The 27031-nt window shown below is 41.5% G+C and overlaps 4 protein-coding genes and 1 long non-coding RNA gene across 9 annotated transcripts; 3 read left to right on the top strand and 2 right to left on the bottom strand.

The window, feature by feature from the left end:
• Positions 1 to 443: 443 nt before the first annotated feature.
• Positions 444 to 8603, bottom strand: LOC133153748 (transmembrane protein 150A-like). 2 transcript variants are annotated; one of them, XR_009714378.1, is made up of 9 exons: positions 8493 to 8603; positions 6527 to 6790; positions 5759 to 5806; positions 5573 to 5659; positions 4669 to 4736; positions 3089 to 3216; positions 2836 to 3013; positions 2363 to 2720; positions 444 to 2268 (listed from the first exon to the last, which is right to left on the bottom strand). XR_009714378.1 is itself a non-coding variant. In XM_061277828.1 (8 exons), exons 2-8 carry the CDS (start codon positions 6589 to 6591, stop codon positions 2419 to 2421), a joined length of 876 nt encoding a protein of 291 aa, XP_061133812.1. In that variant the 5' UTR covers positions 6592 to 6790; positions 8493 to 8603; the 3' UTR covers positions 444 to 2418. The 2 variants fall into 2 exon arrangements, 1 of the variants encoding a protein (XP_061133812.1); XM_061277828.1 differs by having other exon boundaries at positions 444 to 2720.
• Positions 3675 to 5912, top strand: LOC133153752 (uncharacterized). The gene is made up of 3 exons (XR_009714379.1): positions 3675 to 3915; positions 4280 to 4384; positions 5516 to 5912. It is a non-coding gene; the product is annotated as an uncharacterized LOC133153752 (long non-coding RNA).
• A 1719-nt stretch (positions 8604 to 10322) lies between the features above and the next one.
• Positions 10323 to 12488, top strand: LOC133153751 (potassium voltage-gated channel subfamily V member 2-like). The gene is made up of 2 exons (XM_061277834.1): positions 10323 to 11651; positions 11997 to 12488. Exons 1-2 carry the CDS (start codon positions 10323 to 10325, stop codon positions 12261 to 12263), a joined length of 1596 nt encoding a protein of 531 aa, XP_061133818.1. The 3' UTR covers positions 12264 to 12488.
• Positions 12489 to 14809: 2321 nt separating this feature from the next.
• On the bottom strand, positions 14810 to 26926 carry idua (alpha-L-iduronidase). 3 transcript variants are annotated; one of them, XM_061277825.1, is made up of 15 exons: positions 26573 to 26926; positions 25984 to 26124; positions 25814 to 25896; positions 24945 to 25052; positions 24748 to 24843; positions 24311 to 24513; positions 23438 to 23617; positions 23016 to 23226; positions 21907 to 22125; positions 21664 to 21785; positions 20830 to 20955; positions 20511 to 20587; positions 20331 to 20431; positions 17394 to 17493; positions 14810 to 17302 (listed from the first exon to the last, which is right to left on the bottom strand). In XM_061277825.1, exons 1-15 carry the CDS (start codon positions 26704 to 26706, stop codon positions 17254 to 17256), a joined length of 1950 nt encoding a protein of 649 aa, XP_061133809.1. In that variant the 5' UTR covers positions 26707 to 26926; the 3' UTR covers positions 14810 to 17253. The 3 variants fall into 3 exon arrangements, with proteins under 3 accessions (XP_061133809.1, XP_061133811.1, XP_061133810.1); XM_061277827.1 differs by having other exon boundaries at positions 25984 to 26102; positions 26573 to 26710; XM_061277826.1 differs by lacking the exons at positions 14810 to 17302; positions 17394 to 17493 and adding an exon at positions 19271 to 19560.
• LOC133153749 (purpurin-like) lies at positions 17052 to 19099 on the top strand. Of its 2 annotated transcripts, XM_061277829.1 has the most exons (6): positions 17052 to 17129; positions 17217 to 17331; positions 17694 to 17830; positions 17913 to 18025; positions 18671 to 18883; positions 18996 to 19099. In XM_061277829.1, exons 2-6 carry the CDS (start codon positions 17218 to 17220, stop codon positions 19004 to 19006), a joined length of 588 nt encoding a protein of 195 aa, XP_061133813.1. In that variant the 5' UTR covers positions 17052 to 17129; position 17217; the 3' UTR covers positions 19007 to 19099. The 2 variants fall into 2 exon arrangements, with proteins under 2 accessions (XP_061133813.1, XP_061133814.1); XM_061277830.1 differs by lacking the exon at positions 17052 to 17129 and having other exon boundaries at positions 17135 to 17331.
• Positions 26927 to 27031: the final 105 nt, after the last annotated feature.

Raw genomic sequence — 27031 nt, 5'->3', positions numbered from 1 at the left:
CAATCAGCCAGTTGGCTTTCTTTATTTAATATCTGATATCAGACAAAACCAAATTGTGAATCAGTCACCTAGGCTATAGCAGAACAAACAATCCATGGTCTTCAGATGCCACGCTGTCGCCATCTCCTGGTCAGCTAGTGAAATGCTTTTGCTGTTTTTTTCCCTCTCAATTAAAACAAATCAATCAGCCAGTTGGCTTTCTTTATTTAATATCTGATATCAGACAAACCCAAATTGTGAATCAGTCACCTAGGCCAGTGCTTCTCAAATAGTGGGGCGCGCCCCCCTTTTACGACTTACAAGACAAGTTAGGATAGTCACGGTGGGGAGGGGGGGGCGCGAATAGTTTTCTTCTTGCTAGGGGGGGGCGTAACAGAAAATAATTGAGAAGCACTGCTCCAAGGTAACCATAAAAACAAGTACTTGAATAACTGTCCGAGAGGTTGTCATAATTTAAGATTTTATTTCAGATTTTAATATAAATCTCTGTCAAATTAAAATACCTAACTGATAGACAAAGCATACATATTTACAGAATGTAAAGAAATCAATAGCAAGTGTGTAATTGGGGATCTTATTTGACACAAGTCAAAGTCATCGCGTGTCTGTGATCAGAGTTCACACCAGCCATTCACGGTTACGGATGAGTTGGGGCCTTTCCCAGCTGACTTGGGGCGAGTGGCGGTGTACACTCTGGAGCGGTCGCCAGCTAATCGCAGGGTAGTACATGCCATAGAGAATAATAAATCCAACCCTGCTGTGATGGCTCATACTATGATACTCGTACATACAGCTGCCTGTAAAAGTCACACAATGTGACCAAAATGGTGAGCATGGCTAAGGCTCAACACAAACTCCCAAAAAAAGGAAACATGTTCCTCTGGCACATAATGAGGGATAAGGCTAAATCCATTTACTCACAAATGTGTCCACTTTTTGGGAACATAAATCAATTAAAATTGGCAAAGAGGTACTAGGAACATGACATGAGCACACATTTTTATCTTGATGATTCGATAAAGAAGAAACTGGATGGCTTTGAGCAGGATACTGAGTTTGTCTCTCCTACGTACAAAGGAACAAGTTTCAACAAGTTCCAGGCAAACTCAAAGTGAAAGCGTTAAAACTCAAACGGAATAAATTCTGCAGTAGCTAATCGATCAGATGATGTCATGACTGATGCAGTGAGTAGTAGAACGTGTTGACTTTTTCTGATAGTGGTTTAGTCCTGTTGGTTTCACGGGTGGAGGTCATTCTCTTCTATAGATTGAATTTCCCTTCTAGGCATCCCAAATTAGTAGTAGCTGTATTGTCTATAATCTAAGCGTGCAATTACAATGGGCAATTTGAATGGTACTGGACTTGGGTGCAAGACTTCCCTTCACTTTCTCTCCTCCACTGTCTTACAGTCACGCCTATCTATATTCATGGTCCAATTTTAATAACATTATTGGCGTCAAGTGGGCTCAAGCGCAATACAAATGGCCTAGTGTGAACATGTCCTAAATGTAGAATGAAACAATCATGCAGCTTATGAGCCATCATTGCTCCATCTGCTCAAACACAAGGGCAGCTGATCTGATCAAGGGTCAACATTAGAAAAAGGCTTCAAATTCAAAGCATTTGGAAGAGAAACAATGATCCAACTTAATACTCGACGTGCCATAATGAAAGCTAAACAAGGCCGTTAACTGCTGTCAACATTCTGACATTAAAGCAAGGCCACAGCACCCAATAAAATGATGAAACTTGTAAAAAAAAATATTTCGTCCATCAAGGCAACCTCGTTGTCCAACTACAGATCGCAACACTTTTCAGGTAAGCTTCCAAACACCAACGGAATGCTGCCCAATTCTAAATCGAAAAGAGTTCACGGTCCAAGATTCAACCTTCCGCCAACTTTGAAAGGAAAAAAAAAACTGCCCTCGTCCTGCAAACAGACACGCCCGCATTTCATTTTAAAACAACAAAATCACTAAGACAAATATAAACAACGTGAAAACATCATGATTGGAACCATCTTGGAAACATTCAGCGCTCAAAGAACATTGACATGGTCCTACAGCATCACAACAAATGCCTTTTTTGCTGAATTTAATAAGACGCCAAACAAAAGAATTATGCACTGAATTGAGAGTGGAAGGACTTTTTTGCAGGGTGTTGCAAGTTGGGGCACTTGTAGGTCAAGGTCGTGGTGCTTCACTTTTCGTATGACTTCCTCAAATTCTTTTTAGACTGCACCTGCTCACCAATCAATCTGGTTGGCACCTTAATTATAGGGAGAGGGGGGAGTTATTACAGCATTACGGGTGTTGATTGAATTTGTTCTAAAACAGAACTAGTCTCTCCCTTGGTATGCTACCTCAGTCATCTCCGTCATCCACGTGATAGGCATCCACAGAGCTTCTCCGCCAAGGGCTACAACATGGCTATACTCTCAGGGGTACAGTTGAGATGAGTGGACGTGCTGCTGCCCCCGGGCGACTTAAGACCCTTCGCACCCCCGCTCAGCGTGGAGTCCCGGGCCCCGGGGCCCAAGATCACCCCGGAGCCATGGCGGAGACAGTGTTGCAGCCCGGTCATCATGGTCTCGCCGGTGACCGTGCCGAACTCATAGGTGAAGGTGCCGTAGAAGACCAGAATGTCCACGGTGAAGCCCCACTCGCAGATAGCTGCGGCGTGCTGGAGCGTGAAGCTCTCGTGCACAAAGAAGATGCCGCCTGGGAGAGGGAGCTTAAGGAGCAAGCAAGAGAAGGTAGCTGGGGCTGCTTGGCCGTTTCAAAAAGAAAAGCCAGCGGAAATAGACAAATCGTGTGAGTGACAAGAAAAGGATACTGAGTATGAGGGACACCATAGCTCCGAGTGCCAGAGCCACGCGGAAGTGAGCCATCCAGTAGTCAAGGGCGGTGACGGCCACCCGATAGGTGAGCACGCACTGCAGGCACACAAAGAGCAGCCCCGCTGGGAAGGCCACGCCGGCCCCCACATAGTGAAGAGACTTGGCGTGGTCAACCTATCACACACGCGGGCCGGCATGCAACATCATGTTCGAAACATGGAGGTCAAGGTGAGGAGCGGGTAAATCTACCTGAAAGTTGCCCACCATGACCAGACCCACTCCGTTGATGCAGCCCGCCACCAGAGCGCAGGTGTTGACCCAACATCCGTGGCTATGCTCGATCACCTGGGCGTAGCGCAGAAGGCACACCATCACCACTGCGGAGAAAAAATGCACAGCACGTTGAGAAACAAACCTGAGAAAGGTTGGCGGTGGTTTCAATACTGGATGTGTATTTCAAAAACAAGCAGAGAATGGTGGCCATTTATTCCCAGCAAAAGCGGTTATTTAGCGACATGCCGGAAACATTTGACCCCATGTCTACGCGAGTGCGAGAGCAGGTGGGAAAACCGCGTTACTCATACCACAACGGCCATACGGTCCAGTCGAGCAATGCGTCTTTGCTGGCTTACTTTTATACTACATTAAATACTTGAATGTTTAAAATATGAATTAAAAGCAGTGGTGATCTGGCATGACAGGAGCAAGAGAAGTAATGGAGGAAGGCCGTGGAGGGTGCATAAAGGCGAGAGGCCAGCGGAGGGATGTCGGGGGAAGGAAACTGTATTCATTATTGATTTAGAGTACTCAGGCTATTTTAAGCCCATCCGCAGCTCAAGACGCTGACATGGGCACTACGTACAAACGCGCACACGGACGACAGCTATACAAGTAGATTAGCATCCGCGTGTGTACACAGGAAATGATCTTTTTACCCAGGGTAGTGACAGTGCACTGACTCGATCGATTTTGATCTTGTGCCTCTTTTGACTAGCAAGTGCGTTTAAACCGAAAGCGGAAGGGCACAGCATCGCTCGTCTCCAAACAATGCGAAGCGGAATTGTTACTTCATTGTGGTACGTTGTTTATAGAATTTTGGGGGGGAGTTGATTGAATCCATTTTATGAACGCTGTAACATGATAAAATCGAACTGCTATAAATACTTTCTGGATACTTTATCAAATATTCTGCCACTGAAGAAAATCACCGTCGGTTTTGACCGACGCTGTCCGAAAGGTCGTAATAAAATGTTCATAATTTGTTGCGGTGTAGAACTGTACCGCATCATAATCATCTCATGTTTTGGTGACCTCAATTGAGAGTCAAATATTTTCAGAACAGCTTTTGGTATAATAATGAACATTGTTAGCAAAACCTTTTGGCCAATGTCAATGAAAACTGATGGAACGACAGTTGTAAATAAAGAATGTTTATTACAGGTCTTGTATTGAAATTTATTACATTGAGGCTGGTCGGTGTATGGCCCTACTGGATGTAGACTACACTCAAGTGGAAGGTGACATCATTACGTTACAATCGACCAGGTAAAAAAATATACAGTAAGTTGTTTTTGCAGTTATTTTGGGCAAGTGTTGCCAAGTTAGGTATTTTTTAGAACCTTTGTTTCAGGTTAGAAGTGTTTTATGTTAGCGCACCAACACAATAATGCATTAATAATGACACATGTATGTGATAAAAAAAATAAAAAAAGGCCCGCCCGAGGAAACAGAGCATCTTTTGAAAGACACAAGTTTTGTCAAGCACAGCAAGATACGGACAACCTGCATTGGCATGTTTTGTGTTTGGTTGATTTCAGCGAAGATCTTACCCATGAAGGCTCCAACATTGCCAATGAGGCTAAATAGGCAGCTTTCGGGAGGGTAAGAACCACATTTACTGCAAAAGATGAAGACAAAATGGGGTGTTAACAACATTTTACATCAGTGCAGCAACTATTGATTATTTTAATAAACAATTAATCCATCGACTCTTATCGATTCGTCGATGAACCTGACCAAATTCGACATGTTTTAATTTACATCCTTTTATTACAAAATACGACATTATTTCAAAACCAAAGTGCAAAAAACTAATTATGATTAATGCTTTGGTTGATCATATGTTGGAAAAGTTTTTTTTTTTTTATTTAACACAAAGCTTATTCCGCTTTTATAGAGTACAGAGATTGGATATTTTATTTACTGTTGAGAGATTTTGAGGATGTGAACATAACAAAAGAATATATATATTAGCAATTAAAACATTATCTAAAATACAATTGATTAGTTTAATAATCGATTAATCAATTACACGTCACACTAATTGACTTATAATGGCTCTGGCCACAGTTGCAGTTTGGTTCAAATTGGCAAACCAAAAAATAGATTTGTCAGCCCATGCTTTTTTCACACAGCGATGTGATCTCATTAGATATTGCACTGCTATACAGCCTCCATCCTGACTCCGATTAATACTACCTCTGAAGTGGTAGGTTTCCTTCTCGATTCCTTCGCACTGAACATCACCATGGGAAAAAGCTGGAACACTTTTTTCTTTTTTTTAGATCATTGCCTGGATAAATCCCTGAGCACCTTGCGATGACTTTTCGTACATTTCTGATGACACATGAGGTTTTGCAAAGAGTGACTCAATGATGTCACTGTGTGCTTTTCTAGGTCTGTGGGCCACATGGTGGCGAAGTTGAAGAAGGTTAATGAGGTAGAAGAGGACACCTGATGAGGGGGATGTCCTGGATAGTGCAACAGGTCTTAGGAAAGCCTGGTCGGAGCAGCTCCTCTGTGCATGTTACATTGTAGGTCCTGCAGGCATGACACGGGACAGCTCATAGTGAATAATTCTACAATCTGAGATGTGACAGCATGTGGGCACTTTTCTCAAATGAAATAAGGATTACTTGCCAGTTCTCCACAGGACAAACGTGGTGATTCATTACAGCCATGGCGTACCTGCGGAGTAAACAACACGATTTCAAGAAAATTATGACAAGAGGTTACTCACAGCAGTTCAAATAAACGTGTTGTATATTTTTGGTGAGCAGCAGCTGCAAATTAATATCGTGATTCACGGGTTGTTCTTTGCGCACAGTGCATCACGGGTCGTTGACCTTTTCAAAGCTGAGAGCCACGTACTTGTTGATGCGAAGGGCTTTCTCGCTTGTGAAAACACACATTTGATCAAATAACCTTTAATATCTCTTTATTATATGCTAACAATACGTGAAGACACCCATCATGTTAATTATTTGTGACAATATTTTGGTAATGAATCTTTTTCAAGCAATCGTGTCTAGAATATTTGTTAGAGGTAAACAATTTTCATGCAAACCCACGGGCTACTCATGAGGTTCTTGGGGGATACCTGGTGGCCCGTGAGCGCGTGACCCGTGCACTACATGCAGTGCTGCTTTCAAACACCAGGGTGAGCCATTGACACCAGAGCATGTGCTATTAGTTCTTTGGGTAATCGATGATAAGGGGGTCCCTTTGTACTTTGTACAGCGGTGTAAAACAAAACAAGACTCACAAGAAGGCACGTTCACCAAGCAATCTTAATGATGGGGTCACGTAGAAAATTAGCTATCCTGAACATTTTAGTCCATAAAAGAGGTTTCTGAGAGACGGTTGAGGACACATGATAAGGTTTGAAGGCAGACGTGCACCACTCACACGATCCATATTCCCGTGATGGAGAAGGCGGACAGGCTGACCGGCAGGACGATCCAGGCAGTCATTGGGCTGGCAGTGAGCTGGCTTTGTCCCAAGCATGTGGTGAGAGGGCGGCTACAAGTCGGGGCGGTGGCACGACACGGGGAGCAGATGGGGTCAGGTGGGTTTGCGGGGTCACTAACACATGGGGGAACACACAGGGAGGGGGAGGGGGGGTACAAAAGGACAGAAGGACGCGTCTGCTCCAGGAAGCCCGCCTTCAGCCTGATAGAGGAAACAATAACATGCTTTTACACCATTGACCGGTGTACAACTGCACTCTACCGTACTTTTGACTTTGTCATGTAAAATTGTAATGTAATCAAAAGACATTTTCATCTAAATATTTGCTGCAGCTCTTGTATATTTTGTTTCATATTTTGAAAAAGTTGGAGCAGGTCAGTGTGTATATATATACCATGAAGCTTGTTCAACAAACGGATTTGCTTTCTTCCTACATACACGGACGTGATAAAATCGTGACCTGGGTTCGCACAGAAAAACACTTTTCAAGCAGATTAGCTATCAACACTCCCTCAGTGGGATACAAGAACACTGGTATGGCTGGCTTCTTGTGCGCCAAAGAGCAAAGCATCGCACATATTCATTCGATCTAGTGTGCAGTCAGTGTCTCAGAGCTTGAAGTGGCCAAACCAGAATCTCTGTTTATTTTCTACCTTGTTACTATTGTCAGCAAAAGCTGATGTTTACACAGAAACCTAGCAAGTCTGTGAAAATATTTTAAAACTTTCGTGCCCATGATGAGGGCAAGAACAAGAGTTATTGATATTGTCAACGTAGTGACTCGGTCCTCGGCTCCTTCTTGCACTGGAGATGTTCACCCTTCTTCCTCCAGACTGCAAATGAACGGTGCTTGTGTGAAGCCACCAGAGGCTGACACAGGATGTCTCGTTTTACATGACCTTTACCAACTTTCCCCTTGGAGAAAGGGTCTTTGTTTCCAAGGACATGTCTCACTGACATTTAAGTACCTAACTACAGTTTTTTTTAACTGTAGTTTGTTGGCTGGAGATGTTAAGTATGTGTACTTTGACACTTCATTTGTGTAGTAATCTTGCAGGTTATTCCAAACCCTTCTGTAAATACAGCTTTTGCCGAGTAATTACTCTCTGTAAACATTGAGCAACACTTCTCAAGGATAATTATTTAACATCAGACATACTTGGTTACAAAATAATAGTGAAATCACGAGATTGTAGGACACATTGATAGTAGGAAAAGAAATTCATTGATGTTTTCAGGAATTACTTCTACCTGTCTCTGATATATTTGAGGGGAAACTCCTCTATAGTCCCACATACCGCACCAATCAACACCCTTACATGATTAAAACTGTCTAGCGCTCCATCTGACTTTATTTACGGTTTGGGGGCCTAAATGAACTAACGCTCGCTTTCTCTTCCATATCATTGTCAATTCCAAAGTGACATAGATGACTAGCATGCAGCGTCAGAGACATATGACACTGCAGAGGAGAAGCATAGATCCTGCATACAAGCATCGCGGAGTGTGCATGTCCTTATTTATTTGTGTTGGGGGGGCAGGAACACTACTACAGTGCAACTCGGAGCCGACCCGGGCTAACTATACATCCAGCACCACATGGGTTGGCTCACACAAGAGACGCAAGTTAATTTCGTGAAAGGTTAACGTGAGTGCAGCCCTGGTAAAAATATTCTTCAATTGTCCCGTCTGCTCAAATGAACCGCGCAACTGTTAGCAGCGTTAGCTTGACATCGCCAGTTCTACTGGGTGGACTTTGCCGGCTGGTCTTTACGATTGCCCGCATCTCCATTCCCGTTAACCTTCGCAACGAGCCGCTCGTGCGCGAGTACAGTAAAGGACAAGTATGCTGATAGGTTAACAAAAGCAAAACGTGTATTCATGATCATGAATTTATACGTACCACCCGCCTGCAAGACCCTCGCTGCACACCAACAACCTTGGTTATCCCTTTAGAAATGTGCTCTTCCGTCATCAATGAAGCGTGCCACAAACCAGCTTCCGTTTGATCATTTTCAGAATAAGACTTTCATGTTTATCAGATTTTTTATTTTTCGAAAACGAACGAGAGGACCTCACGATATACATAAGCAGTCTTACTTCATACATTTGTAACATTAACTTCTCTAAGATTACGTATCGCATGCCTAGGAGAGCGATCGTCTCCTGAGTTTGAAGTTGGCAGCTAGTTTTGCCAGAGTTTTTATTTGTATAGAATCGCACGTGAGCTGGACGGCGTTGTAATATGTAACTTGACTCTCATGGTCCGGCCCTAAAAACTGTGGGCCACTTCTACTTCTGCATTATCTGGAAGAAAAACAGCCGACTAAAAAACTGTGTGGTGGGGTGGGGTCATCACAAAACATAAACATAAACATAAACAAAAAAGTTAAAATGATTATTGCTTTCTCTTTTGTATAAACTGTATCACCAAACCCTGCCATTTTGACAGTGGTTTGGTGACTTTAAATCCCCTGCAGCACCACTCTTAATAGTTGCATTATTGACCTTTTTTATTCCGTCAACAGCCATAAAAGCAAAACATATTACATATAAATTAAAAATTAAATCATAAAGTCAGCTTGGACAGGCTCCAGCTCAGCGATTACATTATGACATTATAATGGATCTATAATGGAGAATGGCTGGATCTCATCTGTCACGTTACTTTATATGTTGCATTATTTTTATTTTGTCCTTCCTGCGGGTTAGAATACAAACCCATTTACGTTCTTATTATAACACAGTACGTTAAATCTGGTGTCTCTTCTTAATTTATATTCTGAATTGTTTTACATGGTTTGCTCAGTTGATTAACGCTGCTAGTCTAGAACGTCATTGACCTTGCATCGTGCCATCTCTAGTATCTGGTGCCAATACAAGTACATCCATCTAGTATCAATTTTATAAAGTACTTATCTTCATTAGCGTGTCCCAGCTGATTGGGTGAATAAATTTAACAATTTATACTCACAATAGACAGTTAAGAGTCTTTAATGAATCTAACTTGCATGGTTTGGGAATGTGGCAAGAAGTACCCAGCGAAAACTCACGCAAGCACGGAAGAGAACAAGCAAATGCTTTCAACCACCCAGATGCTCAGTATGATACTTGTCAGGAAAAACAATGGATTATGTTATAAAGGACCTTTCCTTAATTTAACTCTTTAACAATGGAGCACCCACCCCCAATGTGGACATATAGAGGGGCTTACTATCTTAATCCTCTTGTAGTACGTATGTATCTGCTGTCTTAGTTCGAGGGAGGCAGAAACCTTGCATTGGGCTGAACCGCCAAGAATGTAAAGATTCAGTCTTCTAATTAACTATGAATGATTCATAATCGCTGAACTCGCCATTGTGTGAAATCTCACAACAAAAGTGTTTCATTATGAATTTCTTTGTGTAATTTAAGACGGCAGCAAAAAGGTTCACATACTTTTTTAACATCCTACTTGTATTCTTTGTTCTCTTTAAATCACCTATCCAATCAATGCTGAGTCTAAATGATCGTTTATGTATGTCCTGATGCATTTGTTCAGATATGCCAACCTGTCCACATTACCTCAGCCGGGGAGATCAACAGGGGATAATGCTATTTAGATGTCCAGTAAGCACATGGATCCTCTCAGTCAGCAACATTAATGGGGCCATGAGGCATCCTGCTTAGATCTTCCATGCTTAGGTAAAAGGCTGTTTGACAGAAGGAATGCTGGCAGCCTGCGTCAGCCGACATGGGGAGCACTGGCAAGATGTTCCAGTTCTTCAACAGGAGACAAAGTCTCTTCCCTAACTACAAAGTCACAGGTTGTGACGTTAATCGGAGATCTTCAGAGATTGTTTATCCGTCAGCAAAGGAGAGCTGTGTGAGGACATGGAACTCCATGCAAGAGCTGAGCAAAGACATCTACGATATCTACGCTGAATATGAAGACGAAGATGATGATGCCCAGCAGGGCCCCTCCAAGCAAATTTCCCTATCCAAGAATTATATGATCAACATCAATGTAGGTGGGATGCCCTTCCAAATTGCCTACAAGATGGCAGCGAGGTACCCCAAGACCAGAATTGGCCGACTGGCCACTTACACCGACCACAACATGAAAGTGGACCTGTGCGATGACTACAATGTGACCAACAACGAGTTCTTCTTTGACAGAGACCCCGAAATCTTTCACAGCATCTTCAATTTCTACCGGACCGGTGTGCTGTGGATCAAGGACGAGCTGTGCCCCCGCAACTTCCTGGAGGAGATCAACTACTGGGGGGTCAGGATCAAGAACACCCACCGCTGCTGCCGCATCTCCTTTGAGGAAAGACAGGACGAGCTGAACGAGCAGCTGAAGATCCAGAGAGAGCTGGAAGCCGAGGTGGAGATCGAGGAGAACGAATCGCTCTTTCAAGATATGTTCATGGGCCAAATGCGCCGAACCATTTGGAACTTGATGGAGAAGCCGTTTTCTTCCATCATGGCCAAGTTGATGGCGGTGACTTCCAGTCTCTTTGTCCTGATCTCACTGGTGGCCATGACGCTGAACACAGTCGAGGAGATGCAGTACAGAGCTCATATGGGGCAGCTCAGTGGAAAGACTTACTGGGAGTACGTGGAATCCACGTGCATCGCCTTCTTCACCATGGAGTACCTGCTGCGTCTGATATCCACCCCAGACCTCAAAGCCTTCGGCAGGAGCGTGCTCAACACGGTGGACCTGATAGCCATCCTGCCTCTGTATCTCCAGGCCATTCTGGAATTCTTTGACAACAAAGAAAATTACACGAAGCACGAGGCTGACATGCAGGCCGTGGGCCAGGTGGGAAAGCTCGGACAGGTCTTGCGCATCATGAGGCTGATGCGGATCTTTCGTATTTTGAAGCTGGCCCGACACTCCACCGGCCTGCGGGCGTTCGGCTTCACTCTGCGCCAGTGCTACCAGCAAGTCGGCTGCCTGTTTCTTTTCATCACCATGGGGATCTTCAGCTTCTCTGCTATGGTTTACACTGTGGAGCATGACATGCCCCAAACAAACTTCACCAGCATTCCTCATGCGTGGTGGTGGGCATCTGTAAGTATGTCTTCATAAAGTGAGGTGCGGTGGAATCTGTCACAAAAATAGGATAATTAGCCCCCTTTTTTCCAACAACGAGGCTTCAAAATTCAATCACCTGCTTTGTGACTAAACTTACTTGAGGAATAGGTGACGCCTAAATGTGTAACCAAATCCCAGACAATGCCCTCTTCAGTTAATCGACTGACACATTCTATCCAAACGTGCGAGTCGGTCACAAAAATAAGTACATGGTATTTAAGAAGTTGCTAAAACATATCTTAAACAAGTCAGCAAAATACAGTTGAAACACTTCCTGTTCCTCATAATGATCGTGACTGCTCTCTCCTGAAAATTGTGCAGGTCAGCATCTCCACCGTGGGCTACGGCGATGTTTACCCGGAGACCATCCTGGGTCGCCTCTTTGCTTTCATCTGCATCGCTTTCGGAATCATCCTCAACGGTTTACCCATATCCATCCTCTTCAACAAGTTCTCAGACTACTACTCCAAACTCAAGTCCAATGAGTACACAGCCTCCCTCAAGAATAGAGGAAAAGTTAGATTTGCCAAGAGGACCGTGCAGAAGCTAAACGACTGCTTTGGAAACAACCACTTCCATGCGAACTGAAGTAATTGTACTCTATAACATATTTGTGGAGTGTCATATTCTCTACTTTTCTGCCTTAACAAACCCGACTAGAGGCCTGATGCAGATAACGGCTTGATTGAAACCTCTTAGCAGCATAATAGATCAAAGTTGGCTGAAGATCAAATACCTGACCAGTCTCATCAACATTTGCTTTTGAAAGCAGAAACGTTTTTAAATAAATCACCATAAAACAGAAAATTAACATGGACATAAATATATGGTTGAATACTACAGCTGTTTATACTCCTACGGCAATAATCCGACCCGCCATAACATTTTATGTGGCCCCGCAAAGACAAATCACATATGTGCGCTCAATGTTTCCTAGTCTAACTAAATTGTAAATTGTCTTTAATAAATGAGATATTGCAATGAATTTTTGTTTCAATCCCACTTTCAAAATAAATCATAAAATTGTTGACTTTTTTTTTTTTTTTTTACTAAATTCTGTTGTGCATATGTGATAATTTGAGTGGCCATCCATTTCTATTTAATTCAATAATGGGCCCACCATGACTACGACTTGGCCCACAACAAAACTGAGTTCGACACCCCTGGTCTGAAGGAATGGAGTCGAGTACCCAGAGAACATGGGCAAGTATGGTGAGAACATAGAAACATTTGCAATCATTCTGTCCTTAAGAAGCTGTTGTTGGCCACAACTTCTGTGCAGACTCACCTACCAACACAGCTCCAACTTCTGAAATCACTTGCCCCCTAAGGGAACACATGCAACACAAAGATACCACGTTACCTACTGTAATTACTCCGTAAAAATATATCTTTATTTCATTCTCTTTGATTAGGTTTTTGGATATAGAAAATGGATGAATGGATATTATACAGTGTGTTCTTTACTTAAAGAACATTTTAGAACTCGTGGAGTTTTTTTTGCGGGGCTGGAATATAATAATAGTATTTGAATAAAATTCAAAAGGTTAAACTGGTTTGAGTAATGTAGGTAACTAAAAAATGGAGAAAAGTAAAATATTTCTAGTAAACGTCCAGAAGGTGGCAGCACGTTGACAATGCCATGTCGTCGCTCAACGACGAAGTTAACTCCTCCCCCTCCCACAATCCTTTGCGGCGATAAAGTGACCTCTCCGCTGCTAATTGCTAGCCTGTCGATGAACCATGGCTCCCCCTGTCGCAGTGTCTCCATTGATTAAGGTCTGTTTACCACATAATATCTACATGACAATATCGGTGTTTGGTTCAATTAAATTCATCTAATCTCGCAATTTACCATCTGCAGTTATTCAGTCAATGTGTCGCTTACCGATTGGTTTTTGCCCCGTTTTCTCTCGCGCTATGACAACCAGTCATAAATACATAATAACGTGTGCTTTTACCTGGAACAATACTGACGTGATGGTAAAAGGTTGACCTCTTTTGCAAGAATATCCAGCATCCTTTTATTTACACAAAGAGGAATGAATGGAAGCTTAAGGTTTTGAGGCACCGTTTTGAACTAACGAACAGGTCCCCGATTTACGACGACGTAACCCGAATTAGTAGTCGGAAGAGATCATTAACCAATGGTAACGTAGGAGTAAAGCCATAATGTAGGAAACTGCAGGTCAGAAATATTAAAGTGTAAAATTCTTAGCCGCTGGAAAAACTAGGTTATTGCACCCCCTTCGTAATTGCGAAAAATCTTGTCTCGAGGACTCCTTATCACATGGGGCGAGAATTATTCATGATAATAGATGGTTCCATCCAACATGTTCATGTGTTGCATTCCAGACTGCCAGATATTCAGCTTTGATCGCTGGCATCTTTTATGGCAAGAGGAGATATGGTAAGTTGTCCCCTAAAACAGTGGTCCCCAACCTTTTTAGCACCAAGGACCGGTTATTGTCAGAGAATATTTTCACTAACCGGCTTCTAAGGTGTGCCGGATAAATACAACAGAATTAAATGATACAACACCAACAACATGAGTAATATTATATATTATATTCACCTCACAGAGGTAGGTGTAGGAGGGAATCAGGTCCATTTTTCAAAAATAAAAGATTGTTCAGACTCGGATGAATAAAATGAAAACAATTCAAGTTATTTATTCTTTCTTGTGCAGCCCGATACCAAACGATCCACGGACTGGTACCGATCCGTGGCTTGGGGGTTGGGGACCACTGTCCTAAAATATGTTTGACTACAAACTCCCCTGAGTATAAATATTGTTATCCACCTACTTTTCGCTCTCTTCAGATAACTTGAAGCCAATTGCAGCTGAGGAGAGGAGGATTGAGGAGGAAGAGAAGAAGGCCCGTGAGGAGCAGGAGCGTATTGCCAAGCAGCTAGCTGAAGGTAAACAAATGTGGTAGACATATTTAGGGCATGCTGAACTGTGAAACAAATTGCATGTACCATAAAGCAGAACTGTTACTGTTAAATGTTCTACTTGAAAATATAGTGACCTTATCATGTTTGACTTTTTCCTTACAGCAAACGAAGACACCATTCTGAAGTAGACCTTCATGTAGTTCCTAACTTGTCCTTCGTCATTTTGAAACAACCAATGTCGGTGCTGAACCATTCACACGCTCCCATGTTGTAGATATTGTGTAGAATAATTTATTTCTCTGCATTGCCTGTTTCTGCTCCTGTTTTAACAGTAATTATGTAAATAATTCGATCTTGCAAATGGGGGCTGGTTACAGACCCCCCCGCCACTGTTTTCCCATCCAACTGTTACATTAATTGTAAAATGCACTCCTAAACAATGTCAGGTTTCAATTTGTATGTAAGAGACCACAATTTGCTCAGTCTGTGGGTTTGCTTGAATAAATGTAAGAGTGGTATCATTAATATGAAGTTGCTTTTTTTTTTTTTTTTTTGGAAAGACCAGATTCCTTATCATTTGATTGAGCTGCCCTATTAATCTCAAATATTTTCACTGCAAAGATGTGCATGGAAATTTGATGACTCAGTTTTCCATTCATTCATTTTGTTTGCTTGGAGTTCATCCAAGTTAGCTTTGGGTGAAGGGCAGACTTCTCCCTGCACTGGTTGTCACTTAATCATAGGGCACATATAGTGACAACCAGCCGAGGCACCCATTTAAGAGACACGTAATGGCACAGCACAAAACATCCATCCATCCATTTTCTGTACTGCTTAGTCTCCTCGGGGGTCACGGGTGTGCCGGAGCCTATCCCAATGTCATCGGGCAGTAGGCGGGGGACACCCTGAACCGGTTGCCAGCTAATCGCAGGGCACACAGAAACGAACCATGCACACTCACACCTAGGGACAATTTGGAGTGCTCAATCAGCCTACCAAGCATGTTTTTGGGATGTGGGAGGAAACCGGAGTGCGCGGAGAAAACCCACGCGGGCCCGGGGAGAACATGCAAACTCCACACAGGGAGGGCCGGAGGTGGAATCGAACCCGCACCCTCCTAACTGTGAGGCGGATGTGCTACCCAGTGCCCCACCGACCCGCCCAGCACAGAACAAAAACACAAAAACAATGATAATCTAAATGTACTATTTCAAGCGAGTTGCCAAACACTCAAATACAGAGGAAAGTCAGTATCCAAGAGTTGTAATGTGACTGGTCTCCGTTGACGGCGACCTGACATGACGCCGGTCCAGACAACGTGAGGTCACGTCTGGTTAAGAAGGTGTGCCTCTTCAACTGGATCAGCCCAAGCCAGCAATCAGACTTAGCTAACACCTCACTGCAAGTTGCCAACAATAGCTGTACAAAGCTATTTATTCTATGGCTAGACTTAGTGCTCAGCTTCCGTAGTCAAAAATAGTTGCTCAGAAATATTGAGGGAAATTTATAGTGTTAGTATCAGCAAACTTCATATTATTATAGCTTTGAATTGAAATTTCAAGATGAGTCTAGATCAGCTGGAGTGAACATAAGTGACTTGCAAATTGTCTTAATTTTTGCTAAATAAAACTAGTTTCCATGATTTATAAGTCCAAATTTTGGCATCCCTCAATTTGTTGTTATAATAATATGATAGGGTTATATTTGACCTGTGAGGAGGTAAAAAAAAAAAAGTTTATAGGATAGTTTATAGGATCCAACTGCACGTCGTCGTAAGCCTGCCACTATTTATAGACGCTACTTAACAGAACAATTGAGACGTGAACGCCTGAACCTCCGCTAACATAACATTACGGTTACCTTGAGTGAGTTAATCTTAAAACTAGCCACCAGAAAACACTTTGTCTTATTCTTTATAAAAATGGCTTCATAATTAACAGAACTTGTGTGCAATTTGGACTGACTTTGGACAAGAAGTGGATTGGTCATCAGTCTATCACAATGCTCAAGCGGGGACAATTTAAGTGACATGCGGTGAGGTTCATGACTGGGGAAGCACTGATGTCAATGGGTTGACCAGTGTAATAATCAATAATATAGTGCAGTGATCATATTCATCATGACCCTCTGAAGGAAACCGTAACTACCATTTTGGCTCACACGGAAAATTAATTTGACACCCATGATTTCAAGCTTTCATTTAACACGTAGAACCTTCAGGCCCAAAATAAATCTCATGTAAACACTAAATACGGCCATGTGGACCTGTCTGGTCCTTGACCCACCCCAGCACACGAATCATTATGCATGTTATTATGTGACTCTGCAAACAATTACATAAAGCCTAAACACTGCTGAATGCGAGGGCTCACCAGATTACGACGGGCGGGATTTGGTTAAATGGATTAAGGGTAGATTTACACTCCATATTTAGGTTCAAGACATGAAAATAAACGGAGTCAGGCGCACTTCGGGTATAAAAACTGCAATGCCGCCTTGTTGCTCACAATTCTGAACTGGACCTTGCAGCTTCCAACTTGCTGCTCCCCCTTCAAGGTAAATTGAGAGTCCAGAAATGAGAACCAGCTCCAGAAACTTCATTTGAAATGTGAAGCCAACTAATGTTCACTTGTCTTTGTCTAGGATGGATTTCCAAATGTTTGCCGTGGTCATGCTGCTGCTAGCCAGCGTGGAGCACAGCTTGGCCAGCTGCGTGGTGGACAGCTTCACTGTCAAACAGGATTTTGATCCCCAAAGAGTAAGTCTGCATTCTTTCATAAAGAAAAAAGAAAAAAACACATTCAGAAGAGCGAGTTTTACCAAAACACACTTTGCCGGTCGATCTCGATGCCATGAGTGAGGAATATCTTGCTTCTCTGAATTGACTGGGTCAACATCGTGCATGCTTCTGGTTCATGTTCTCCATCATTCATGGAGATTGGAAAAAAAGTAACAGGCACATTTTGTCAGTTGAGAAAGTCGAGGCGAAAAAAGTTTAGATTCTCTAATGCAAGCATTCAAGTACAGACAATCGAAAATATCCTTTGAAGTAGAAAAAAGTGGTACTACTTGTTATTGTGTTCTGAATGATTGTAAAAGCATTTTTATTTTTGCTGTCAGTATGCAGGCAAGTGGTACGCCTTGCAGAAGAAGGATCCCGAGGGTTTGTTCCTTCAGGACAACATCTCTGCTGAGTACACTGTTGGAGATGACGGCGCTATGGTGGCCTCCTCCAGGGGCAGAGTTACTCTGTTCGGGTGAGCAGTGGTTATCACCTGCACTTGCGTTCGTTCAACCACCGCATGTTCGTCAATGTGATCCTTTTCTAACAATGTTCAGGTTCTGGGTGGTGTGTGCTGACATGGCCGCTCAGTACTCTGTGCCCAACCCTGCAAACCCGGGCAAGATGTTCATGAACTACCAGGGCCTGGCCAGCTATCTGTCAAGTGGAGGTATGGGCAATAAATCTTGCACACACAAACAGTCATGTGCACAATGTACGTTAGGATCACTGCTACGGACATTGTGACAATTCTTTATAATATTCAACATCTATTTTTGAAATTACTATGATTGATTTTGTCTCTTACACACTAAATACTTTCCAATAAAACAAGTGTCTCCTGTTTACAATTCAACAATAATAATTAGGATCTACATCAGCAGGATTTTGGAGCCAATTAATGATCAGTGAAAAAATTGTGAAAAAAAACAGTGCCACCAAAGGCACTTAGAATAAACAATTTTATTAAATTGAATTAAATTGGAGCAGCGCGGTAAAAATGTTCACACTTTTAACCTCATAGTCAAGAGGTTAGGCTAAATGAAAGCACTTAGTTGTGCGGGCGGACATCAGCATAAATGCTTGTTTGTCTGTGAATAACAATCGTATTATTATGCCTCTTCCTCAAAGAATGGATTTTTTTTACATGTTCAATTTTAAAACAGCTTACTGGAATAAACATTTGCATTGAATAAAATAGAAATCTATTGTGCAGAATCAACACACACACCTACACGCACGCGCGCGCGCACACACACACACACACACACACACACACCGCCTCTGTCTTATCGTGTGCTTTATGCTTCACCAGGTGACAACTACTGGATCATTGACACTGACTACGACAACTATGCCATCACCTACGCCTGCCGCAGCCTGAACGACGACAGAAGCTGCGGGGACGGCTACGCCCTGGTCTTCTCCCGCAATCCACGCGGCCTGCCACCTGCTATCCAGAGAATTGTGCGCCAAAAACAGGAGGAAATCTGCATGGCGGGTCAGTTCCAGCCCGTGCTGCAGACCGGTACGTGTTCATGCATACACTACACATAAGTTTGGATTTATTTTAGGGGTTATTGCCAAGGTGGGATATTTGGACTATACATTAATCCCTTTATTGTTTTCCTTCTCATCAGGAGTTTGCTAAACATGACGCAACCAGCAGCTGGAGAGAACTTGTACAGGGGAATGAACTGAAGTCAACATTCCATTTAAGCTAACCCTAAGGCACAAGAATTACCTCCTTCAGTCTAAAATTGTCAATGTTGTCATGAGAGACCACCCCAGTGAAATGTAACGCAAATGCCAAGATAAAAAGAAAGAAATGTATTGTCATAAACACACAAATGGTTAAACTCTGTGCTGATTCAATTTTCTCGGGGACATTTTATTAAAAAACCTGCAAGGTTCATTGTGTTTTTAGTATTATTTTATTAAAAAAATAAAATATATTATAATGTCAACCCATATATGCGTCTTTCTTGATATTTAAAACGATACACGATTTGTAAACAAATGCATGGCTAAGTGAAAAACAAAATCTGCAGATTAGTTACATAATAGTCTGAGATGAAAGTCTTCTATATTTGATGAGCCACGTTTAAAGCTCCTCTAAATACTCCTCAGGCAGCGAGTACATCCCAGGCCTGCCCCAGTAGTCCACAGCTCGAACTCTGTACCAGCCGCTTACCTGTTGGTCGGCTGAACGACACAACATGCCAGTCAACATCATTAACTTAGCTCATGTTTAACTAAGATTTAGGATATTTGTCCACACCAGTCTCACCCCGCCCTATATTTGCAGAGTTTATTAATCTACGGATTTAAATACAGATTTAATTTGTTCGTCTGCACAGAGATGCTTAAAACAAAGAGGACACAGAGGTGAATATACTGCAGTAAGAAGTCTACTTAGAATACACAAAGCCTACGTGGGGGAAAGAGTTGATTCATTTTCTTTTGATTTTAAGTTTACTTGTAGAGATCAAAGCATTCTTTCTGAAATTTCACCAAGAGTACCCTAAACCTTTTATGATAATAATCTGTAGTCATTTCCACTATATCAATCAATTTACACTACCGTTCAAAGGTTTGGGGTCACAAAATTGTTTGGGTGACCCCAAACTTTTGAACGGTAGTGTAAATATTGTTATAATAAAATATTATGAATTAAATATTATAAATTCTATCCTATATTTGTATAAGATTATATATAATCTATGAATATAAGTATACATATATATATATTATAAGATTTTTTACACAGAAGATTATATATATAATCTATAAATAATTATCTAAATAAATATATACACTACCGTTCAAAGGTTTGGGGTCCCCCCAAACAATTTTGTGACCCCAAACTTTTGAACGGTAGTGTATATATTGAATTGACTTCAGATGTCCACTGGGAACGTATAACGTTGTATATTAACAGAGGAAAAACTCATGATAACACAAAACCATCTTACCAGGTGAATAAACAAATGATGTGAAAATGGTGTTGTGGCTATTAATCCTGCTGAAGTCCTTCTGATTTGCAGAGTGCTCCACTTCAAAGGTGCGAATGCATCTGCAAAGAACAAATGGATGTTTTATGCGGTCCTTACAAAACACTCTTACATAAAAAGTCCCACTCAGTTTGCACCCACTTGGAATCAACACAGTCATCAGACCAGATAATGAGGACTTGGCCTTTGGTGATCCTGATGAAGCGCAAACCATTGACCTTGAAAGGCAAACAGAACAGACACTTGTGGAATGTTTGACTTAAATTTAACCAGCTAAGCATTTATTTGATATTGATCTTAAAGGCCTCGTACTAGCAGTGGATGCCTGTACAAAACGCTAACTCATCTCAGTCAACTTGTGGTTCATTGATATTTGCATATGCTGGTTGGACAAAACACACACACACACACAAATACTTTGTAAATCCATCTCATCACTCAAAAGAGCCAAAGTACTGACCTGGTTTAGAGACGTTTTAGGTCGGGCACATACATGTAACAGCAGCACAGAGGGAACGTGCAGTCTTGTTTTCAAAGTCAGAGTGTCACCCATAGGCACCGGCCAGGGTCCGTCAACGAGAGGGTCCTGACAAAGCAGCATATTAAAAAACAATAATAATAAAAAAATATTAAAGGGTCAACTCCCAAAATTTCTTTGTAAATATATAATATGTTCTGTGCTGCCCAACTAGATGAAACACTGTTCTATTTAATGCTTCGTTTGTGGAATGTGAATTAAATCCATCTGTTTTTATCCATCACAGGGAGGGGCCATTTTGCCACTTGCTGTCCATTGGAAATGACATCACAGGTGCCAGGTCTCAAGTCACAGCCAATCACAGCTCACAAAAGAACAGTGTTCTTTTACATATTTTGTTCTGTATCTATGGAGGGCATGCATAATAATAATATAAATGTTTCAGATTGCACTTCTTGGTGGATAGTTTGTCTAAGAAGAGTGTTTAAATATGTCTAAATATCTTCTTACTTCCTTGACTGTGCAGGGTGTTTCACAAAGATACAGTATAGGAATAATCAATATTTTACCACGTGATGTGTATAACAATATTTCTATTTGGTTACAAAGAATCTATGTTTTCTCAATAACACCAATTAAATTGGTCAATTACATAATTATTGTTATATACAGTATATCATAGATTGTGTTTTGGGGTATCTTTGGCATTATATCGTCATATTTCTATCACTATTCGTTTGGCTCATGTTGACATTGCAGGTACTAGTAGCATATGATTAAAATGTGCTCCAAACAAAATAAATCCATTGTTCAAACCTGGACATTCCTGAGCTTTGTGAACTGCTCTGTCGTAGGGTAGACGGGGCTTCCCATGTTCTGCCATTGTTGATAGGGGTTGCTCACGTTATTGTCCATTAGATACGTGACATATACAAGACCTGAATAGCAATTCAAGACGATTTAGGCATTTTAAACAACTGCTTGCTTGCAAACGTCAGAAAGCAATTGTCGATCATAATATAATCTTGTAGAACAGAACGATCCATGCATGCGATCCACCTGTGCGCGGCTCCAGTCCTTTCAGCGACACGGTGACGATATGAGTGCTGGTAGACGTGCGGTTGTCGTCACTGCTGTAGACCAGCAAGGCGGCCTGCCAGCTGTCTGATCCTCCGGGGATTTCCGGTTGGTGGCTACTTGCGAGAACGCCCACGTTTCCACTGTAGGCATCATCAGATCCTGAGGAGTTCAAAACCTGTGCCAGGACCTGAGTCTCGCCTGGGGGAGGAATGACAACAGGCCCATTAAGGAATAAGGATATTCCAATCTTCTTTATTCATTCATCCATTTCGTAATGTATGAACATAACATTACATGAAGTATGTTCTCAGTTTTGATCTGACCAAGAATAGCCTCATATTTGTTTATGAAAAAATTAAAATTGCATTCATAGGAACGTACAGCGTCAGATTCAAAGTTCTGTCATTTTTGTTGATTTAAGTAACACACATTGGTAGGGCTGCAACTAAGGATCATTGGATTAATCAATTCATCTGTCAATTATCGATAAATCGGGTTGATAAACATGTTTGAATTTCCATCCCTGTATTCAAAAGCAGCGCATTGTGTCAAAAAATAAGAACAAATGTTGATCATTGATTTCCAAAGTAAAAGTAGATGTTTTCAAATAATTGTTTTGATTCAACATAAAGATATTAATCAATCGGCTTTCATGAAGGGCTACAGAAAGCTGAGAAATCTTTACGGTTGAGAGGCTGTAATTCAGAGGATTTGGACAATTTTGAATTAAACAGCCCGTCTAAAACCGTGATGGTTTATCATAAAATTTGATACTTGATTAGTTGTTGGTTAATTAATTGTTGCTCCCCTTCAAAGTGGCAAATCCAAAATCAATTTTAGTAGATGCGGGGCAAATGTGAGACTCAATGTGCTTTGTTGTGCTTATACAAAAAAATAAATAAAACAAGAACAATTTAACATTTTGGGGCATTTTGCATCACTTTAAGGAAAGTCTTCAAATTTAAGGAGTAAAGAACGACACTTAGGTGATTATTTTAAATTGTTGTTAAATTTGAGCAGAACAATTGAGTGTTAAAGAATTAGAGCAAAACTATAAGTCAACACAAGCCCAGCAGGTCCATTCGTACCTAGCAGAGCCAGAAGGCCCATGACGGTAAGGATGGGCTTCCTGACGAGCTGCACGTGAGGAGGTTGCGTGTTATTGACCTGGAAGCGAGCGGTCAAAGTGCGCTGCGTGAAGGGGTGAGGATGGTAGCTGAGGAAGGCGTTGTCGTTGCTCAGCAGCGTGTAGTTGATGCTTGCATTTGCACACATTATATCCTGATGCTGGCTGATCACCTGTCCACACACAATTAGCATGTGCCTTACAAATACTTGAAGAACAAAGGGGCCCTCGGTTTATGACGTCAAGAGATTACAAGGCACTAACGTGATGTAGATTTTTTCTTACTTTCCGTCATCTCAAGTTATTTGATCACATTGCTATCAGGACATACGTTCCTTCACACATCTTCGAATCTTGTAGCAATGCTTGGTCGATGCTCTTTACCTTGATGGCCATGGCAGCGTAGGTCACATCCGCTCTCCACTCCTGAGGCCGGGACCAGCCCACCAGCGGATCTGCCTCATCATTGTACACAGGGTGATTCCGAAACCCAGGGAAAAGTTCTTGGATCTCTCCCACGGTCTGCATTTCCTGCTGGAGGATGGGTAAAGAGTAACCACCTCCCTAGAAGAGAGAAGAATGCAAAACAAAATAAAAAAAGATGTAACTGGACATGATGGAGTTTAAGTCAACCATGTTTGAGCTGTTAATCGAGCTTTTTGTGTCTTTTATGGCAGACAAATTTGGACAGCAGTAACATGTGGAAACGTGAACCAGGCTCCACTAACAACCATCATAACAAATTTGGCGCCCCTAATGATTCCCTATTCGTTGCCTTCTTTTAGAGAATTATTTGATGCTGTCAGCTCTAAGAATGATTTGTGCCTAGAAACTTCTGGCGTTCATCAATTTCAAAATAGAAAAACGACATACACATACCACTTTTTTAGTTGTTATTATTAGCTAATTTAGGGTTTTGTTCCCATAAGCAAAGATGCTGTTTACATAGCATAAAAAACAAACCAGTGCTAGTAAGTGATTTTTTTCTCATACACTGAGCATAAGCATTGTTTAAGTTATTAAAGGAGGGGAAAAGGAAATAATTTTGTGTGCACATTAGCATTTGTGTCATTGTGTGTATTACTTTTATGCAAGTGGAATCAGGTCAGTAGTTCTACATTTACCAGTATTTTTTTAACACAAATATCTGTACTTCAGTTTAACCACAGATTGTGAGTACCTCAGCATCTCTATTCAAATAAGCCTTGCATAGCCTCTCGAAAATGATCATGTCCATTCATGTTGACTGGCAGACACCTTCTTGTGCAGAGCGATATAGTCCATCCGAATGCCCGTTTCTCCAGTGAAGTAGTTGGTGCCATTGTAGCAGTGTTGAAGCATGGCCCAGCAGTAAGGCGAGCGTGGCGATGAGTGACATGAGTCTCCTGGACCCCCAAACTTAAGCAAGTTGCTGGCAGCCCGCAGACCCTCCGAACAGGCATCGTAATAATTTAAAAACCCTGAGGAGAGACAACAACACACATTGCACAGTAGATTCAATAAAATTAGCATTTCCATGAAGGCCAATTTTATCATCGTGGTTGTACTTTGGTACAATATGTCATGGAAACTATTATTAACATTTGGTTATCTTGTTGAATACCTTTCTATCACCGAAAGACTGTTTCACAGCTTCAGTGTGTATTCCAAATAATGTCATGGCATGATTAGTGGACACTGACAGCACACTATACCTTGAATTGACATGCTGACATTGTCAAAGTCATGGTTGTTGGGCTCGTTCCATGTTTCAAAGTTCCACTGAGAAACACTTCCAAGACCATATTTTTCTGTATGACACAGTCAACAGTGAACATTTTTAACAAAATGAGTCACCTCGTATTTGCTTCGAGCGATTTGGTGTTTAAAGAGATGGCAGCTGGCCACTCACCGATGTACCTCTTGGCTATGAGATGAACTAGATTCCTCCACTTGAACACTTGAGCTTTGTCTTCAAAGTCACTGAAATAATTAGAGACGCTGCCCATCAGTTCAAAACCTGCAAAATAGAAAATGTGCAAGGAAAATTCTTTTCAAAAGTGGGTTTAAGTTGATTAATTTTCATCAACATGATGCGTCTTTATTTTTTAGCTGCATATGCGATTGGTCTTGCGCTGTATTCAGCTACGATTATCAACGAATATTGATTACGTGCTAATATGCCAGTATTTGATCATGCTAACCGAGAGGAGGGTAGCAAGCTCAGAAGAGGAAAAAAAGTGCAAAGCCAAATTGATAAGGGTAAAACATCTTGCTCTAAAATCAGCTCTACTAACCTAAGTATTAATGTCATTTTCAAGGGCTCAAAAAAATAAAATACAATCATAATAACCACATCCCGAAGGAACTTGAACAGAGAAAATCTTTAAGGGTCGATAAGGGTTTTACATCTTGTCTTGTAGTTCAATTCTGATTGTAATCAAAATTGATGAATTTCAAACATTTAAAATTAGTTTGTTAAATTTTTCCATAAATTGAATAATTTACTCATGGAAAATGTAGAATTCTCAGGGGACAAAGGTTTTGGATATAATGACCTGAAAGTCCTGAATGAGATAAATATTTTTACTTTAGAATGTTTGAATTTGTTGAGAAATTTGGAAGGATGAGTTGTACATTTTTTCTGTTCATTGCAAATGGAATTTTTCTCATTTGAAATTCTGCACACAAAAAAGCTGTCCACGTGGCGTGAAATGATAGAAGAAAGACTGAAGATGAATCACAGATGGAATAGTCTAGCCTTCCATGTGGGTAGAGCACCTGGCCGGAGTCCATTAATCCATAAGAGATTCATTAGCTGGTCCAGTTTTGTAAAATTGTATTTGGGTTGGCCTCCAACATCTCTGAAACAACAAATGCAGATGTCTGCTAAGAAATAGTGAGACGATCACACAATAATGGCAAGCTTGTCTGAGCTGCTCTTCACATACTGGGCTGTGATCAGCTCCATCAGCCAGTGTATTCGGACCTGCTGAATCCCTCCATGTGGGACGGAGCCCACGTAGGCAAGGTTCAGTTGCTGGTCAACGCTCAGATCAAAGTAGTGTGCCTGAGTGTGGGGAAGAGGAGGACTGCACATGACACACAGTGTTAACAAATTAATTACACAAATACACTACGTCACATCATGAAGTACTGAACCTTAATGCAGACTTGATGTTTTGAATGGTAAATGAAGTCAACCTTTAACAGGCACAGTTGCACTAGTTCACTTTTCTCATAAACGAATCAAGCATGACCATAAAATACACAGTCGTGACTTGAGATACAAGATGTGAAATACGAGTATTTCGACATACGTCAATATACAGCCAGACTTAGTTTTGCTTTGACATGCGAGAACAGGGTGCAGCTGACACAACTCACTTCCCAAATAGCACTTAGGGTATCACAAGTAAATAGTCTTCAAAAAGAGGCTTCAAGCTGCTTATCACAACTCCAATCTGAAGGTTACTGTCAAACTAAACATAAAACAAAAATAATTACAGGTCGTGCATTTAAAACATGATTGTTACTTACCAGAAACCAGTGCTTCTCCAGAAGTGTTTCAAAGGTGCTACCGGTTTTCCAAGGTCAACGTTGATGACAAAAGAATCGGAAGAAGCGTCTGTGATACAAACAATGAACGCAAAGGCAAGCAATGTTTTCAGCATTTCTGAAAAAGAGCTGAGCAACTTTAGGAATTTGCGCTTGAAAGCTCCCAATCAAAAATAAGTGAAATCATTATAAGAAATCAGTTATCTAAGAAAAACTTTCGCAACGCCTGTAATAAAACACACATACAAATAAAACAGGGCTTGATAGGTCAAGAACCTCCCAAAAAGCACTCGAAGAGGAACGCGGTTGAAGTTAGCTGCTTAATGACGTCATTTGACTGCGACGCGTTTGTAGTTTTTTCTTCTTCAAGGTTTTACTGCTGAAACTGCATAGTCACAGAATCTAAATCACTTTTGTCTAACTAGTACTCTTTTTTCTCGG

The sequence above is a fragment of the Syngnathus typhle genome, linkage group LG5 (assembly GCF_033458585.1).
Source record: "Syngnathus typhle isolate RoL2023-S1 ecotype Sweden linkage group LG5, RoL_Styp_1.0, whole genome shotgun sequence".
Taxonomy (NCBI): Eukaryota; Metazoa; Chordata; class Actinopteri; order Syngnathiformes; family Syngnathidae; genus Syngnathus; species Syngnathus typhle.
Note: the sequence above shows the minus strand (reverse complement) of the source record. Positions and strands in the feature narration are given on the sequence as shown.

Coding starts and splice junctions, on each gene's coding strand:
- LOC133153748 (XM_061277828.1), bottom strand. CDS start 6,591: ATGACTGCCTGGATCGTCCTGCCGGTCAGCCTGTCCGCCTTCTCCATC. Junction 5,807..6,526: donor ATCACGGGAATATGGATCGT/GTGAGTGGTGCA, acceptor TTTACTCCGCAG/GTACGCCATGGCTGTAATGA. Junction 3,217..4,668: donor CAATGTTGGAGCCTTCATGG/GTAAGATCTTCG, acceptor TTTTCTCCGCAG/TGGTGATGGTGTGCCTTCTG.
- LOC133153751 (XM_061277834.1), top strand. CDS start 10,323: ATGGGGAGCACTGGCAAGATGTTCCAGTTCTTCAACAGGAGACAAAGT. Junction 11,652..11,996: donor ATGCGTGGTGGTGGGCATCT/GTAAGTATGTCT, acceptor AAAATTGTGCAG/GTCAGCATCTCCACCGTGGG.
- LOC133153749 (XM_061277829.1), top strand. CDS start 17,218: ATGGATTTCCAAATGTTTGCCGTGGTCATGCTGCTGCTAGCCAGCGTG. Junction 17,332..17,693: donor AGGATTTTGATCCCCAAAGA/GTAAGTCTGCAT, acceptor TTTTGCTGTCAG/TATGCAGGCAAGTGGTACGC. Junction 17,831..17,912: donor GGCAGAGTTACTCTGTTCGG/GTGAGCAGTGGT, acceptor AACAATGTTCAG/GTTCTGGGTGGTGTGTGCTG.
- idua (XM_061277825.1), bottom strand. CDS start 26,706: ATGCTGAAAACATTGCTTGCCTTTGCGTTCATTGTTTGTATCACAGAC. Junction 22,126..23,015: donor GGGCCTTCTGGCTCTGCTAG/GTACGAATGGAC, acceptor TTCCTCCCCCAG/GCGAGACTCAGGTCCTGGCA. Junction 17,303..17,393: donor GACCGGCAAAGTGTGTTTTG/GTAAAACTCGCT, acceptor CCTGTTTGACAG/TGAAGCTGTCCACCACGCAG.